General features: G+C 44.0%; 1 protein-coding gene and 1 long non-coding RNA gene across 2 annotated transcripts; one reads left to right on the top strand and one right to left on the bottom strand.

Moving 5' to 3' along the window:
• The first annotated feature begins 18 nt into the window (after positions 1-18).
• Positions 19-663, top strand: LOC120719008. Its single transcript, XR_005692613.1, has 2 exons — positions 19-68; positions 223-663. It is a non-coding gene; the product is annotated as an uncharacterized LOC120719008 (long non-coding RNA).
• Positions 664-910: 247 nt separating this feature from the next.
• Positions 911-15,916, bottom strand: ncoa6 (nuclear receptor coactivator 6). The gene is made up of 17 exons (XM_040007823.1): positions 15,786-15,916; positions 12,309-12,646; positions 11,715-11,870; positions 11,447-11,569; positions 11,071-11,193; positions 10,168-10,974; positions 9,920-10,051; positions 7,535-8,846; positions 7,321-7,439; positions 6,931-7,140; positions 6,278-6,516; positions 3,126-6,147; positions 2,706-2,762; positions 2,562-2,592; positions 2,067-2,108; positions 1,685-1,818; positions 911-1,594 (listed from the first exon to the last, which is right to left on the bottom strand). Exons 2-17 carry the CDS (start codon positions 12,604-12,606, stop codon positions 1,548-1,550), a joined length of 6,852 nt encoding a protein of 2,283 aa, XP_039863757.1. The 5' UTR covers positions 12,607-12,646; positions 15,786-15,916; the 3' UTR covers positions 911-1,547.
• Positions 15,917-16,348: the final 432 nt, after the last annotated feature.

Here is a 16,348-nt window from a genome sequence, read left to right as displayed (position 1 = left end):
CAGAGCAAATATAACGTTTCTGAACACTCCAGCTCACATGTTAGTCTGCGCCAAGCATTTCCACAAAGGTACGTCTTCTGTTGTAGTTGTAATTGCGTAATTTATCTTAATATAATTGTTGATATAGGTTACAAATAAGTCTTATATTGATTTGAACTGAATTCGTTGCGCTATGCTGCTTTGTTCACTGTGGCTTTGCGGGCTAATGTTTGTGTTTTGTAGGAAAAACAGCCTACAAAATGCTGGAATGCGATCCAGACTGGGCACCCTCTGTCAACCGGGGTCATACCGAGTGGAAAGCTGCTACCACAGCGGGATTTGATCGGTTAAGAGAGAGAGAGCGATATCAAAACAGCCACGAAACGTCCCGCATATATGTGCCCAAGAGTTGTATTGAAGCATTCAAGTGATGAATAACTGTTTTCCAGTATGTTGTTTTGCAATGGTTTTGTTTTTTACCGAGGCAGCTAATAAAGCACAATGGAATACAATTTTGCCTCTTTCTTGTAAGATTCCATAATAGAATGAAACAATAATGCCAGTTATAAATAAAAACAATAAATTGAATGAATTACGAAACACTCATTTTATTTATATTAGATCTGAAAATGTTGTGTAATACTACAACCTGAAAAGACGTTGGCCTGTACAGGAGATAAAGGGGGGGAAAAAAACAGCAGCTGTTAAATGGAATAGTCCAAATCACCAAAGTAAACTGGACCTGGGCTTGTTGCAGGGATCTGAAGTTACTAAACATTTTGTGAGTGTATGCACTCACACTTAGGACCATATAATAATAAATATGTGCGTGATGAAAGGTGGACACCACGCTAACGTCCTTACTCCACTCTGTATGCTCGTATGGGTCTGACCATTTCACTCCTTTGATTTTTTTCCTCGTCCTTTTTTTGCCTTTTCGTCAAGTCTGTCTTTGTACGGACCTGCCGTGTTCTCCGTCGTTTTGTACATAACTGTTTTTGGGGCGAATAAAATGCAAGTAGGGATTAAAACCGCAGAATTAATGATTACCGATGCTGGAAATACTAGCGCTTGACGCAGTGTTTTGATTTTGTTGCCACAGGTACCCACAAAGCAATGCGCGAAAGTCACGTGGTCTGTCAATCTCTATATAGTTTTACTGGTCTGGCCCGCTTAAACTCAAAGTCTGACATTCCTGTTTAAAGCAACTAAAGAGTGAATTAAGGGCAACACACAGATCAAATGACTCATTTCCACAGAAAAAAAGCGGTAGAAAATTTTATTTGTTTTACATTATACCGTCATGACAAGCTGCACCATCTATCTTCACATGATTAATCCAGCATTTCATATAAAAAGCACATTCACACAAACTGTATGCACACCTAACTACAATCTCACGTGGACACGACAATAGCATGATTCCTTTTAAAACAATCTGTACACAGGTCTCTTCCTCTAGTAAAAATTTATAATCCTGCTCAGAGAAACCATTATCAAGTGATTCACAGCGGGGAAACAAAAACATTTACAGTACATTTCACAGGTAAACACAACTGTAGTCGTGCCTACTTAGACTTCCTTCTCTTGGCCTGCGTGGGGCTCGCTCCAGCTTCTGTCAAAGAGAAGACATGCATTTGTGTCGGGGAAATGGTAGCAGGCACAGCTTGGATATAGTGATTGATACTGTGTCTTTTTTAATTACCTTTCACAGCAGCACTGGTTGCAGGCCTGGCCGATCTCTTCCTAAGGCTGCTGTCTGCTACTGGCTCCTCCTCCACCTCTTTCTCAGCCCGGGAGCTGCGCCTGCTTGGCCCTTTGGGCTTCTCCACAGCAGCTCTGGGAGAACAAGATAGAAAAGGGGGGAAAATGGAAAAGAAAAGGAGAACAACACAAGAAAGTGTTACCAAACAGACAACGGTGTGAGTTAACTCTGCTCTAGTCAGAGAAAGATATAATACCAATCAGGACTCTGCTGTTTTTCCTCGTCTACCACAGATACTGTCCATCTTCATCCCGACAGCATCCACTACGCTGACATGATCACTGCTTGTGTCTTTTCAGCACAAACGTGTTAAAATACATACCTTGAGACTAAGTTGATGGGCGCCTTTCTTTTCTTTGCCCATCTGTGATAGAAGTGGAAAAACAGCGGTAAACTATACACTGTGCTGAACAAAACATGGCTTCACTTCCCCCCACCACAACACGACAATCCCCAGGAAAAGAAACATGGCCATAAAGGTCAGCGGGAGAGCTGCAATTTGTTCTGTGATAGGCTGCTCATTGTTCAACCTTTTGACATGCATTAATATAATTATATTGTTGCATGCTTATCATACGTACCCATTGCTGGGGCCACTTGGCTCATTGATTTCACCATGTATCCCTCCGTGGCCAAGCAAATGAACTCCCTGAGTTTCAGTGAAGCTTGAAATGTCTAAGCATTTCTTCTTCAAAAGCATCAATCTTAAGATTAGGCCAGCTTTTTCAAAGATCAGCAGTAAGGGACACCTTAAAAACCCTAGCCCGTGACACATTACACAGCAATTAACAAACCATAACAAAGAACATGATCTTACCCCTGTTCAGAACCGGTCGAAGCCTCTTCACCTGAACAAAACAAAAACAGGAATTATTCACGTGCAATTTAAATTCCAATTGCTTATATTCTATTTCAGCGAGAAGTATTTTAACAGCTCAAAAACAAGGATGACAACACTAACCGGTCTTCTCGGTGGCAGTAGGTTCCTGTGACTGTGGAGCTTCTTGTTGAATAGGTGCTGGGAGGTGAAAGAATAAAACAGTTCAATTGACATATCTAAATAAATAACACATTAAAATACACACCACTAACTGTTCACATATGGGCACATATGATATGATATAGCTATGTAATTGTATATAGGGAGCTAAGCAGTGGATTCTTCCCACTATGGGAATCAGTTGCCAGAATATTTGCACAGAGAAACAGCCTTTCTCTATCGAAAAAGACATAAACATTAAACAATACTTCATACATAAGCTAGCATTATACACGTTTATTGTAACATACAATAAGTGGACCTAAGCACATGACTGACATGTGGTGCATTAAGGTGCTCATCAGCTTCAAAAATTAATGTAGCTCACGGCTGCACGTTTACCTGCTGTGGTCTGAGTGGTTTCAGCAGCTGCTCCAGCTGTTGGGATGGAGGGCTCCACAGCTGTTGCAGGGTCAGACTGGCCTGCTGGAACTCCGCTTGGGTTAGCAGCTGGAGAGGATGTGGTCTGGGAACCCTCCTGAACAGGTCCAGGTGTGGCAAGGGTTGGAATAATGGACGGTACTGGACTTTGCACAAGAGGAACCGTGGAGAGCACAGCTGAAGAAGAAACACCAGTGGGAGTACCAACTACAGCCACAACAGGAGCTTGAGATGTTACAGCTTGCATTGGGGTTGAGACTGAAGCTGGTGCATGTGCTTGAGTCTGGTTTATAATCTGAGTAGGAGCCGTGACTTGACCAGGAACTGGGACTGGAGATGAAACTGCAGGTATAGCAAGGGTGTTTTGGGAAACAGCAGTAGTATGGGGGGCTTGTGCTTCAATCTGAATGGCTGGAGTAGCAGGAGGATGAAAGACCTGTGGTGGCACAGCCCCTGTGTGCCCCTGTGCAGGCCTTTCCACAGGACTTTGCTGGGAGTCCGCTGTAACAGAAACAGCTACAGCAACCTGTGCAGGCTTACTTCTTAAATGGGCAGTTGGAGATGAAGAAACAGGGCTTTTCCGGACGGTGTTAACAGCCCCAGGACTAGAGCAGGGAAGAGGAGAAGCCAGAGGTGGCTGAAAGGGAGATGCTGAAGGGTTGGGATGAGGAGATGGCTGTGGAACTGGGTGAGATTTTGGAGTAGAAGTAGCCTCACCAGGGCTTTCTGTTTTGTTAGCTGCTGGGTTACTTTGAAGACCTAGGGGAGGTGCTGGGGCCGGTGATGACATACTAGTGGCAATCTGAAGCTGTCCAACAGCATTTCTAGTGGGCTGACTGCTGGTCATGTTAGTCCCTGAGGACTGGGTAGAGCTTGGAGCAGCAGAAAGCTGGATATTTGCATTTGACACTTGGATAGACCCCACCATGGTGACTGACTGAGATACCACTGTAGTATTGGGAGCCACAGATGAACTTGGGACCTGGAAAATTGGGTTGATAAATACAGGGGTGGTTGTGATGAACTGAGGAGGTCGGGATGCTGAGCTCTGCTGCCGGATGTCCTGAGGTCTAATGTTCCTGTGAGGGACAGCCACCATAGTTGAAACCATAGATGTGGGCGGCTGTGAAGCAGGGGCAGAAGTGATAGGGTTTGAGGCCACAAACACAGTGATCTGGTTGGGGGAAATGGTGCTAGAAGAGGCAGGGATCTGTATGACTGAGTGGACACTTGTCACAGTTTTAGGACTAGGGCTTGGTTTAGTAGCCGAACCAATTGGGTTTACAGCAGAGCTAGAGTTCGAACTACTACTAACAGTGGACGCAGAACTAATCTGACTGGAAGCAATTGTACTGGGGTTTACACTTGTGGTGGCATTAGTGTTGGTACTGACTGTGTGTGTAGGTGTTGCATTTACATTTGAACTAGGAATGACACCAAGACTGGAAACTGGGTTTTGATTAAGGCTGGGAGTGGTATTGGAGTTCATGCTATTGGGAGGATGTGAACCAGGAACTGAAACAGGCAGTAAGTTAGGACTGCTGGTAGGGACTGGGACAGCAGGTTTGAGTTTAGCTTCGGTTTCTGCAGTATTAGCAACAGACACTGCCACATCTGTGCTTTGGGAATTACTGTGAAGTGGTCTTTCTGGATCAAAAGCAGACTTAGGACTGTCCTTTCCCATTACATCCCTAACAGTACTACTCTGTACGGTTCTCAGGGACATATTTGGAACACCTGTGTTATCCAGTAACTGGTTTAGGGAAGTCGGGGCTGCTCTGATAGCAGGTGAGACCTCGGACTCCTGTACAGGTGCTGAATGCGTCAGCTGCCTATCAACAGTGCAAGCCTGCAGTTCCAAGTCAGTTTTAGGCTGCTGAGGTGCAGGCAGACGAGGGCTAGTCATTCTGGGTGCTGATAACTCCCTTAAAGGCTGTGACTGAGACTGTGGTATCTGTCGCTGCTCTGCTGTTATCATTCCCTGACTATCCCTGACTCCATCAGCAGGGTTACCTTGAATTCCATGAAGGTTGCTCTGGGTCTGCTGCGCCTCCATGGAACCAGTCACTTGTGAAGCCATAGATACTGGACTTGGAGGTACTGAGGTAGGGCTTAGCATCATTGTTTGCCCCTGAGGACTGACCAACTGCTGCTGGTGTGGAGGGCCAGTGACAGCCATTTTTGCCCCTTTCTGTCTTCCTGGACTCGGGGTGGCTGACTTACGACTAGAGGCTGGGCTTGACCTCCTACTATTGCTGGGACTTGCCCTCTTACCCTGCACTCCAGCTGGTTTGTCCTGTTTAGCACCTACCATCCCAGTACCAGAACCAGCAGAAAATGCCTGCTGATTGTTGTTAGTGTTATTTCCACCAGCACTGCCATTGTTGTTTCCTGGTAAAGTTAGGTTAGGAGGTGCCTGTCCAATGGCTTTCAGAGTTGTTGGATTAAGACCTTGCTGATCAAATCCCCTGTTTAGGTTTGGCTGCCTTGGAGGCAAAGGAATGTTAATTTTGGGAGGAAAAAGCCCTGCAATAGAGGCATTTAGCCTCTCGGGTGAAAGGTTAATTTCTGAGGGTTCAGTACTGGGTGGACGATTGGTTGGGGTGAGGGGATGGTGGTATGGTCTGGGGCTGGCTCTGTTGGGGGTTTTAGGTCTTGAACTCTGTGAGGTTGTGGGGACATTGGGGAAATGAAGACCAGGCATGGGACCTCCTTGTTGAGGTTGAGTGGGTAACTGCTGCTGAGGACTAGCTCCAGTATGCTGGGGCATTTGCGCTGAACCAGGGACTTGCTTCATCATGTGAGTGTTGGAGGCCTGATTGCCCACAATCTGTTGAGTGCCATTTCCTGGTTGTCCCCCCATTTCTGGGCCACCAGGTCTGTCCTGCTTTGAGTGGGCACCTGAAGGGGCTTCTTCAGATCCAGTTCCTTGAGGAGCCTGTCCTGCATCAGAATGGGACATTCGTCGTGCAGCCCCTGCAAGCTAAAAAGTAGAGAGGAAAAACAAAGGCAAATTGTTCATATTACATCTTTGCACTCCAAACTTAAATGCTAAAAAAAAATAGATGAGAATTTCAGCACTATGTTAATGTATGTCCCAACAGGGCCCTCACCTGTGGGTTCACTATCAGGGGCATTCCTCTGGCTTTGTCAGGTGATGGTGGCACCCCTCCAGGTCCTTGAAGGCTGATCATCACAGGCATGTTGCCTTGCTGTGAGACAGGATGTCTTTGCACCTCAGTTTGATTGCCCATTCCTCGGGGAGGTAGCTGCCCTCCTGGAGGGATGGGCATACGATTCTTCGCCTGCTCCTGTTGCATCTTCAGCATCATCATCATCTGCTGTTGTTGCTAGAAAGAAACATGAGGCTCACTGCTAAGTATGAACTGACATATTGTTATGCTAATACCAAAAATTATCACCAATGTACATAACTTCATTACCTGCTGTTGCAGGTGTGGTTGCTGTTGTGGTTGCTGCTGTAGCTGATGAGGGTGCATTTGGGGCTGGCCTTGACCTGTAGTCTGCTGTCCTGTCATTCCCTGCTGTCCTTGCGCATTCTGGAGACCTTGTATCTGTTGCATGTGTTGCATCTGCTGCTGCTGCAACTGTTGCTGCTGTTGCTGTAACTGTTGCTGCTGCTGTAACTGTTGCTGCTGCTGCTGCAACTGTTGCTGCTGCTGCAACTGTTGCTGCTGTTGCTGTATTTGCTGTTGCATTTGCTGCTGCTGCATTTGTTGTTGCTGCATCTGCTGTTGTTGTATGTGCTGCATCTGTTGTTGCTGTTGCTGTGATGGTGGTTGTTGTTGCTGCTGCTGCTGCTGCTGCATCTGCTGTTGTTGTTGCTGCGATGGTGGTTGTTGTTGCTGCTGCTGTTGTTGTTGTTGCTGCGATGGTGGTTGTTGTTGCTGCTGCTGCATAAATTGCATGGGTACTTGCTGCAATACTCTCTGATCTCCAGGCTGGCCAGGAAAGCCTAAGTAAAAGCATAAAAAGATTCACAAATAAATAAATAAATACACACACACACACACTTTTTTAAAGATGCCATGTATTAAAAAAGTTTACTGCAAATAAATAATGTTAGGGTATTTACCCTGGACCGAATGCAACTTAAATGTGCACAAAATAACTAGAAATGTATGTTGCTATTTACCTGCAGGCCTGTTAGCAAATTCAGGGTGTTTCTGGCCTGCGTTGTCTAAGCCCATACCATGTTCACCACCAAGATTTGGCAGTTCAGCATCCTCCATGCCAGCAGCCACTTCAAGACTACTAAGAAGAGAAAGAAATTGTTGAACAATTAACCAATGAGTGATGAAAATAAATTGCATCCCATGGCAAAAACTGTTACAAGTACAAATTATTACCCAAGTCCCTCTACTTGCTGTTGACCTTCTCCCTCTTTGGGCTTCTTCTTGCGTGCTGGCTTCTTCTTTTTGGGTTTGGCTGGATTTCCCCCACCTGCTCCTTGTTTTCCTCCTGGTCCAAATTGGCTGGCTGAAATATCACTCTGCAGCAGATTGACCAGCAGTGGGCTAGTCAGTGTAACATCTTTGCTAACGGGAAAGCCACCTGGCTGTCCACAAGGTCCTGCAATCTGCATCTGACCTGGAAACTGTGAGTTGAAATTCATGCCATGACCTGGAAAGTGCCCATTTCCCATCTGCATGTGCTGGGGGCCTCCCATCATGCTTTGCTGTTGCTGTGCCTGCATATCAGGAACCATTTGTTGTACTCCCAAATCTCCTGTCCCACTGTTTGGATCCCCCATGGCATGTGGATGTTGCTGAGCTGCCTGTTGTTGTTGTTGTTGCTGCTGCTGCTGCTGCTGTTGCATCATGGCTTGTTGTTGCTTCTGCTGCTGTTGTAACTGCTGCTGTTGCAACTGTTGTTGAATGAGAGGGTGCCCTGAAGGCAGTCTCATCTGTTGCCCATGCATGCCCATAACTTGATTAGGATTTCCAGCAACAGGAACCTGCTGAGACTGTTGCGGATTCATCTGCTGGTGCTGCTGTTGCTGCTGCTGTTGCAGCTGCTGTTGCAGCTGGTGTTGTTGCATTTGCTGCTGCTGAAGTTGAGCCATTTGTTGTTGTTGCTGTGGAGTCATCTGCTGTGGACCAACCTGACCCTGGAACTGAGCCATGTTACCTGGTACATTTGGAGAAGGGCCACGCATCATCTGCCCAGGCATAACCCCGGCTGGCATCTTGCCCCCGAAAGCCTGCTTGTTGCCTTGCATCTGGTTGGCAACCATTTGTTCCATCATTGAGTTTTGTTGCTGCTGTTGTTGTTGCTGCTGCTGCTGCAGGAGCATGGCCTGGTGCCCTTGGCCTCCAACCATCTGACCCTGCCCATGCATCACCCCCTGGCCTTGCTGAGGCATCATCTGCTTGGGTGGGGTCATCCCTCCTCTCTGCCCTTGATTGATGGGCCTTGAGAGGACAGTCTGACCTGCACCCTGGCCTTGAACCATCTGGCTGGGGGAGGAGGACACAGGCTGGGCCTGATGCTGGAGGCCCATCATCTGGGTCTGGAGGCCAGGCTGTTGCTGGCCCATACTAGGCCCAGCAGTTGTACCAGGTGCTGAACCTGCCATGCTACTTTGAACACCCATAACATTAGGTGGAGCATGGGGTGGTCCCTGCATTGAGTTTGGTGTAGAGGCTGATGGTTGAGCTCCTAATGCAAAATGGGTTGGGGAGGAACATAAAGACAATAACTTAATGGATTTCATGTGAGGTAATCAGCTATTATGCCTTCTGCTAACTGCACACAGAGCCATGCTTTGTTAAATTAGATTATAAAGTGTCCAGAGATAAATTACTATTAGTCTACTATAAGTCACCTACTATTATGTGAAAGGTGTAGTTAATTTGTTTGACATGAAGTTCACACAAAAACTACCATATCTTTCATCTGAATTGCTGGAGAAGTGAAACATGTCCAAAGGAAGAGTCGATTAAATTTTGGTGCAAATTCTCATCACTTTCTTTAAAGCCCCAGTCACAAAGGCCTAGAGACCGGTCTGCCTAGGTTGCTGAGTTGCTACGGGCTTGCTGATGGGTCTCTAGGCCTGCTTGACAAAATGGAGCACTGGCTTTTTGCAGAGTTAAGATCGTGCTCTTATTCAATGTGTCAGTCTTACGCATGTTGCACTGACACTGACAAATACATTCTCATCTTTATCAGAAACGGCACAGGTGGATCCATAGCATAAATAATTTAAAATACATTACTCTAATATTTTAATGAAAAACTTGATAAAAAAAAAAAAAAAAGACGAATTGTGACTTGGTCTTAACAAGGGTAAACAGAATACATTACTCTTAACAAAAAGGAAAATAGATTAAGCTACTTACTGATGCCATTTTTTTAATGAACCCTTTTATTTTAGTACAAATGGCATTGTATGGCCTGCCGACCGCTATTAAGTTTGTCAAAATCAAAGTTAAGGCCTATAATGAATTTATTGCTATTTATTATACATTATTGCATTATTATACATTATTAACTATTTTAAGCTGTTTCTCAGTGATCTAATAATGCTAAACTACAAACTCTGCAACTATACGCTCTAACAATACAAATATATTTATTAAATGTAAATAATTCTGATTGTCTTAACAGTTTAATGGCCAAAAGAAAATAAATAACTATATAAAAGACGCCCATTTTAATGTATTAGAAAGCAGATAACTGTGTTGCACCTAAGACATAAATCCCACATGTGTGCAGTGTTGTAGACATTTTACCTGTGTGAGCCATTGCTTGGCTGCTCTGTAGCTGCTGGCCGGGGCCTCCAACAGGGGTTCCTGGAGTGCTAGCACTCACCTGACCTTGAACAAAGTTTGGGGTTGGAAAGCCTATGGGTCGCTTTGGCATACCTGCATATATAAAACATTTTGATATTTTAGACATCTTAGAACCAAATACGTAATGTTTTTCTGATAACCAAAAACGTGTTTTTAGTGTGACAATAAATAATTATGAAGCATCTCACCTGGGTGAACTTGGGCCCCAGGCTGTCCATGCTGGGGCATTCCCATAAATGCCTGTTGCATGTTACCCTGTTGACTGAGGGCTGCCCTTCCTGGTGAACCTACACCCTGGGGGAAGCCCTGTGGAGTTGTAGGTCTCTGAGCCATCATAGGTGGTGTCCCTGGTGAACCCTGCTGAAAAGGAGATGAGGACGAACCAGGGGATTTGGCAGTGAGGTTACCCTGTGGTCCAGTAGTTGGTGGTAGGGGTGGAGGGGGTCTTGGTGGCCCTGCAACACCAGTGGCAGGCTGTTGACCTTTAGGCTGGGGAGCAGCAAACTGACCCATTCCAGCCTGTTGTTGTTGTTGCTGTAATTGTCCCTGTCCCATCGCACCGAATACCTGTCCAGCCTGCTGGCTGCCAACTGGGTAGGGGGGCGGAGGATGACTGGGGGTCTGAACTGTAGCAAGGGAAGGTGGGCGTTGAACCATCTGTGCTTGGGGTGGGGGCTTTCTCCAGGCAGGGCCTCCTTGGGCTGTGGGTGGTTGGAGGACACCAGGAGGCAACTGATTCCAGCCAGAGGGCGCAGCCATCTGGCCTGATTGGTTGAATGGAGGTCTAGGTCCAAGTTGGGAGAGCTGAGCCTGTTGCTGCTGGTGATGCTGATGTTGTAGCTGCTGCAGTGCAGCAGGATTGAGCGGTCTCCCAGCCTGTAGAGCCTGCATGTGATGGGCAGCTTGAGGAGGCATGGGGCCTGAGCCATGGGGACCAGCCTGTTGGTGCTGAAGCTGTTGCTGCTGCTGGACTGACATCATTGGATCCATCGCATCTGTGAGTCAGGAAGATGCAATTTTTCCTGTTACAGTACAGTATAAAATGCAACATATCCTAAAATGCAACATGTAGAGAAATAAGAAACCTGAACCTGTTTGTGAAGGTGGTCTCTGAAGTCGAGGGTGGATCTGTCCACTACTACTTGGTAACATAGTCTGACCTACCATGCCAGGCCCTGGAGGAACCATTGATGGATTAGCCATTCGAACCCCTCCTAGAGGAAATATAAGCATATTTATTCATTATGAAATACAAAAATAAAAATAATGCAAAAATGTGTAAATACTTCTTTGAAAACAAAACAAATTCACAATTACTAACAAGACCACATTAGGGATAACAAGAACCAAAAAAGAAGTATCCAATACAAATTGTAATTTATTCAAAAAACTAGTAAAAGAAATATTAAACAAATTTTCAAGAACTTCCTATGGCTACTCTGTGTGTTAATTTGAGTAAAGTAATACCTGGACCAGGCTGACCAGGAAAACCAGCATCCATTCTTATCTGACCAGGTGCACCCATTGGTCCATTCACCCTGACTTCTTGTCCTCGATTTGGTCCCATAGCCACATTGATGGCACCTTCCCCTGAACATCAATGGACAGAAACAATAAGTAACTTAATCTGTACAGAAAGTCCTGTTTGCATGCTTTATATTGAAGTGCCATCGACAAAAATGGTCTCATGCATCCTGCTTTGACGTGCAGTGAACCGTGAGGACTGTGCCGTTACCTTCTATCTGGACAGAGAGAATCCCCAGGTCTCTGAGCTGCTGCTGGTTGTTCTGGGCCAACAGACGGAGACGCTCAGCAGCATCCCGAGGAATGTTGAAGGTAACCCGCACACTGTTCCACGGCTCCACATGCTGTGGTTGAAGCCGCTCAGGGCCTAGAGGAGCAATAATTAATGAGGTGGTCTTGCAATTACAGTGCACAGAAGGGAATTTTTTTTCTGGTTATTGGGGGGGAAAGACCAGGACACAAATGGTAACATGTCTGCATTTGCAATCCTTGTAAAACTTGTTTTACAAGACAGAATCAAAGTCAGTGTACCATAGATCATTAAAGATTCATGACATTAGAATGCCATTTTATATTGTCAAGTGTCAACAGACCCCTAAGAGTCAACATTACAATCAGAAACATGGAAAGATCCAAGTGGATTCTGCTCAAGACTGATATAAATGCAGACATCAGTAGAAACAACTTTCAGTAGCACTTGAAAGTTTGCATTTGTTCATCTATTAATGAGCAGCTTTTTAAAATGCAAATTGTCAAACACAAATAACTTTTTCAAAATAAAAGCATTAAAGGAAATAGAACTAACCCATATCAAGCACGTTTGGTATCCCTCTGAGGATTGTCTCAAGTTTCTGAATGAAGTCTTCATCATCCATATTTCCTTGAAAGGCAACAAAGACTGTAAAATCTTCTCCCTCCCCACTTTTTCCTTCCCCGCCATCGTGCTTCTCAAGTTTCTCTTCTTCTGTTACTGTGCTTTCATGGCAACTGTCAGCATCCTCTCCTGCATCATCCCCAACACCAGAGTCCCTGTCGGATTCATTATCAGCCTCTAGGTACTCCGTCCTCTGGGATGTCTCAGGTGGGGTGCGGTGGTGTGCCATCCTCCCTTCTTAGTAGGAGTGGCGTGTGAGCTGTTTTATGCTGCAATCACACATTAGACATAGATTAAGAGTATAATAGGGTAGGCCTGACACAAAGTTTATGTTAAGCCACATGGTGCCTGATAGACAATATACAGCCAATTATTTTATTTTACATTTTAACTGATATGTGACCTCTGTTGAAACCCAAACCAAACTAACTACACTGGTTCAGAAAAAAGATTAAATACATAAATAATCCCAAATTCATTTTATAATCCAAAATGTCTCAGTTGAAAAAATAAAATAAACTGGACAGCATCAGTGTTTGTGACAAATAACTGAAAATGTGAGTTATAATTGACTTTTTTTTAATATGTATTATATATTAGTATAATATATATGCTTGATGGCTCAACGGTAGGTGGTAGGCGCCAATCTTAAAGGGAAACAAGGTAAGGACACAAAGTTCTATGAAAAAGAGTTGCGTGACCCCTCATTTGTTTATATTTTCTTTGGAAACACTACACAAAAAGGCCCTGGCCTGATGGTAGATTTAAACTCAGGCCCTTCTTGCTTTGAGGTAACAATGCTAACCGCTGTCACATTGAGCAGTTTCGAGTGGAGTTTACATGTTCTCCCCACATCTGTGTGAGTTCTTTCCGGGTACTCTGGCTTCCCCCTACAGTCCAAAGACATGCAGTTAGGTTCGGTTAACTAGTAATATGGTAATTCTAAATTGTCCATAGGTGTGAATTTGAGTGTGAATGATTGTCTGTCTCTCTGTCTGTCCTGCGACAGACTGGCAACCTATCCAAGGCGTACTCAGTCTGTAGCCCTATCGCAGGTTGGGATAGGCTCCAGAACCCCCAACAACCCTGGATAAGTGGACGAAAATAGAAGGATGGAGCTACACTTGCTTTTATTTTTTTAAGTGGTCTCCAGCAATAGTTCTCCAGGCTTTCTGAAGGTCTTTCAAAGATTTTCACTGGTCTTTGGCTTTTTCATTCACTGTCCATGACCATTTCAGAAGAATGTGGTTTTATTTGTGAAGTCACTTAACACTGACCTATGAATCATTCAAACATAAAAAGGCACCTAACTAAAGGAATGACCCGTGTTGTATCTACACATAACAGACAGCAAAGAACCTGTCTAAACTGTATCTTAAGGCACTTTGTTGCAAGCAGCCTGTTGCAAAAACATAATTTGTTCCCAGGACACATCTTGTTTTGTTTGAGGTGAAACAAAAAAAGTGTCCTTAAAAATCTGGGGTACAACAGAAGTGACAGGCCTAAACTGAACTACATATTGCAAAAAAACAGTACCATTCTTAAGGAAAGGGAAAAGAGGAAAAAAGGCAGTGGTATGCCAAATTACGCCTGAAATGGACCAAAAATTAGAGTGATGAACTGAAATTTGAAAGTTCTGCAGGGCTCTAGAGTGCAACCAATTTGGTCGCACATGCGACCTAATTTCTTAATGGTGTGACTAAAAAAAAAAATTGGGTTAGGCTAGGTTGCACCGGTGCGACCAACCATTCGAGTAAATTAAAAAAAAGTCTCTGTGTGGTCAACAACAGACACACATTATGCCCTTATCGTGGTCTAAACCAATCAGAGATAGTCAAGGGTGCGGGACCTCTCTGATTGTCCGTGGTCCAGATATTCCTGTAGGCCTACGTGTGTGTGTGTACGTTTGAAAGTGCAGGTGGATAGAAAGGGGTAAGTAGCCTAGGCTCGATAGAAGTGGATGTAGCTGTGGGTAATGAGAAAAGATGAAAAGAACGCTTGATAACTTCTTCGTTAAGTTAAGGCCCGATCCGTCCGAAATTCATAGCCAGTGTTCTGACACGGACCCATCATCCTCTCAGGTTATGTCTAATACTGGTCTGGAGACCGCATCAGATAATGAGCCACATACGATCAACTCCGAGCCAGAGCCCACTGAAAGTAAAAGGGGGAAAGTGTATACATTTCGAAGAGAGCGGCTTGACCAGTTTCCCTGACAAGATACAGTAAAGCTGACAACATGATGCACTGCAATGGAGGATAGTCCATAAGCTATCAAGCTGTTCTTTTGTGCTGGTCCACCTAAAAAAAAAAAAGTTAGACGCACCAGTGCAACCGTGGCAAAAGGCTAGTCTACAGCCCTGTTCTGTGTCAAATGGCAGATAATATATGGGAGAAGTCAGGAGAGAAAAAAGTATCTACAACCATCTGTCAAACACGGTGGACCACTCTGTCTTGGTTTAGGGCTGCATTGAGGAAAAGCACCGTCAGATTTTGATCCACCATGCACAATAGCATGGTGGCATGGTTGTTAGCTCTGTTCCATAGAACTATTCCTAAAGGCTACTTAAGGAAATGACTTCCCTAAAAGAAAGCTTGCCTAAGAGTTCAGGCTGTGTTGAAGAATAAACGTGGTCATATCAGATGTTGACTTTCAAGCTTTTTAGAATTGTACAAACTCTGCTTTCACCTCATATACTGTATTTTTCCACATGTTTAACTAAATCTCTGCACCATTTTTCAAGCAAACTGAACAGAAATGAGTAGTGGCTCAAGACAATAGCACAGTACAGCAAAGACCTATAAATTCCCGTCAAGTATGTAAATGGCCATCATTGCAAATCATACGTTAACACACCTGTAATACAATGACGTCACTTTGACCGGTGATGGTGAACTTATCGAAGACATGTCAAATAACAGAAGATTGTTCTGTAAGAGGTACAGTTATTTGAAGTATAGGTTAATTTCCATCACTGCCAATTAAAGTGTTACAACACATAAATTTACTGCCATGAACCGTAACTTGCTTTACATCAACGGCCCAGCCGTGGCACAGGCCTTAGCGCAAACATAAGCTAACGTAAAGCGATCAAAATCCGCAGGGCGACCACAGATTGCCCATATCCTATGCTGCTATGCATTTTCTTGGCCTCTTGAGCACATTTAATAGCCGAAAGTAACACGGTTTTCACCACACTGTGAAAGACGTCAAAATTAACGTCAAGGCTGTTCCCCCTGGCTTCTCCATAGGCTCCAGTTAGCGATCGTTAGCTACGTTAGCTGGTTAGCACAGAAGGTAATTCAGCATGAATGCATTGAAACGCAATGCATTAGCTTTCCAATTCCCTAAGTTTAGCTTACAACATATGATAAGTAAAATATGCGTAAGAAAAACAAAAGCCTTACCACATATATTCATCTGAAAATAAGTTGAAGCAGTCGGCATCTGCTTGCTAGATTAGCTAACAAAACATGAATCAAATACAGTGTAAATTTACAGCAAGTTACAACTTCCGGCGATGATTTTCAAAATAAAAACAGAGGAAGTAACAACGTTTTTTTTGTAATAAAGGTAACTGAAGTAAATAAAAATAATTTACATCATTCTAAAATTGTAATAATAATAATAAATATTATTATTTTATAATTCGGTTTGTAAAATACCAGCTGAATAATTTTAAATGGGCATTTTCTGTCAAATAGAGTAGTGGGGTTGTCACTACTTGTTACTACCACATTAGAAAGCACTATGGAATTCTGTCAGTATCACACATTTGCACTTGTATCTTGTAATTTTCATTGGTGTGACTATTTTTTGTTTTGTTTTGGTATTAAAAGATCCCATAATATTAGTAATTAAAAATAGACACTTATTAAAAAGCTCAAAGCAGTAGCTTTGCTTTGAAACAGTTTTTCACAAGCCGTGGTGGTAGAAAAGTTAAAATGTTTAACAAGAGATCAGTTGGGGA

The sequence above is a fragment of the Simochromis diagramma genome, unplaced genomic scaffold (genome assembly GCF_900408965.1).
Source record: "Simochromis diagramma unplaced genomic scaffold, fSimDia1.1 OVJJ01000545.1, whole genome shotgun sequence".
In the NCBI taxonomy this organism is placed as follows: Eukaryota; Metazoa; Chordata; class Actinopteri; order Cichliformes; family Cichlidae; genus Simochromis; species Simochromis diagramma.
The sequence above is the reverse complement of the archived record's forward strand: the minus strand, read 5'-3'. Positions and strand labels throughout refer to the sequence as shown.

Bases quoted from the DNA above. Each gene is read 5' to 3' on its own strand.
- ncoa6 (XM_040007823.1), bottom strand. From the start codon at position 12,606: ATGGCACACCACCGCACCCCACCTGAGACATCCCAGAGGACGGAGTAC. The intron at 2,109-2,561 runs GTAAGATCATGT...CTTCTATCACAG, and splicing joins TCGACCGGTTCTGAACAGGG to ATGGGCAAAGAAAAGAAAGG. The intron at 1,595-1,684 runs GTAATTAAAAAA...TCTCTTTGACAG, and splicing joins AACCAGTGCTGCTGTGAAAG to AAGCTGGAGCGAGCCCCACG.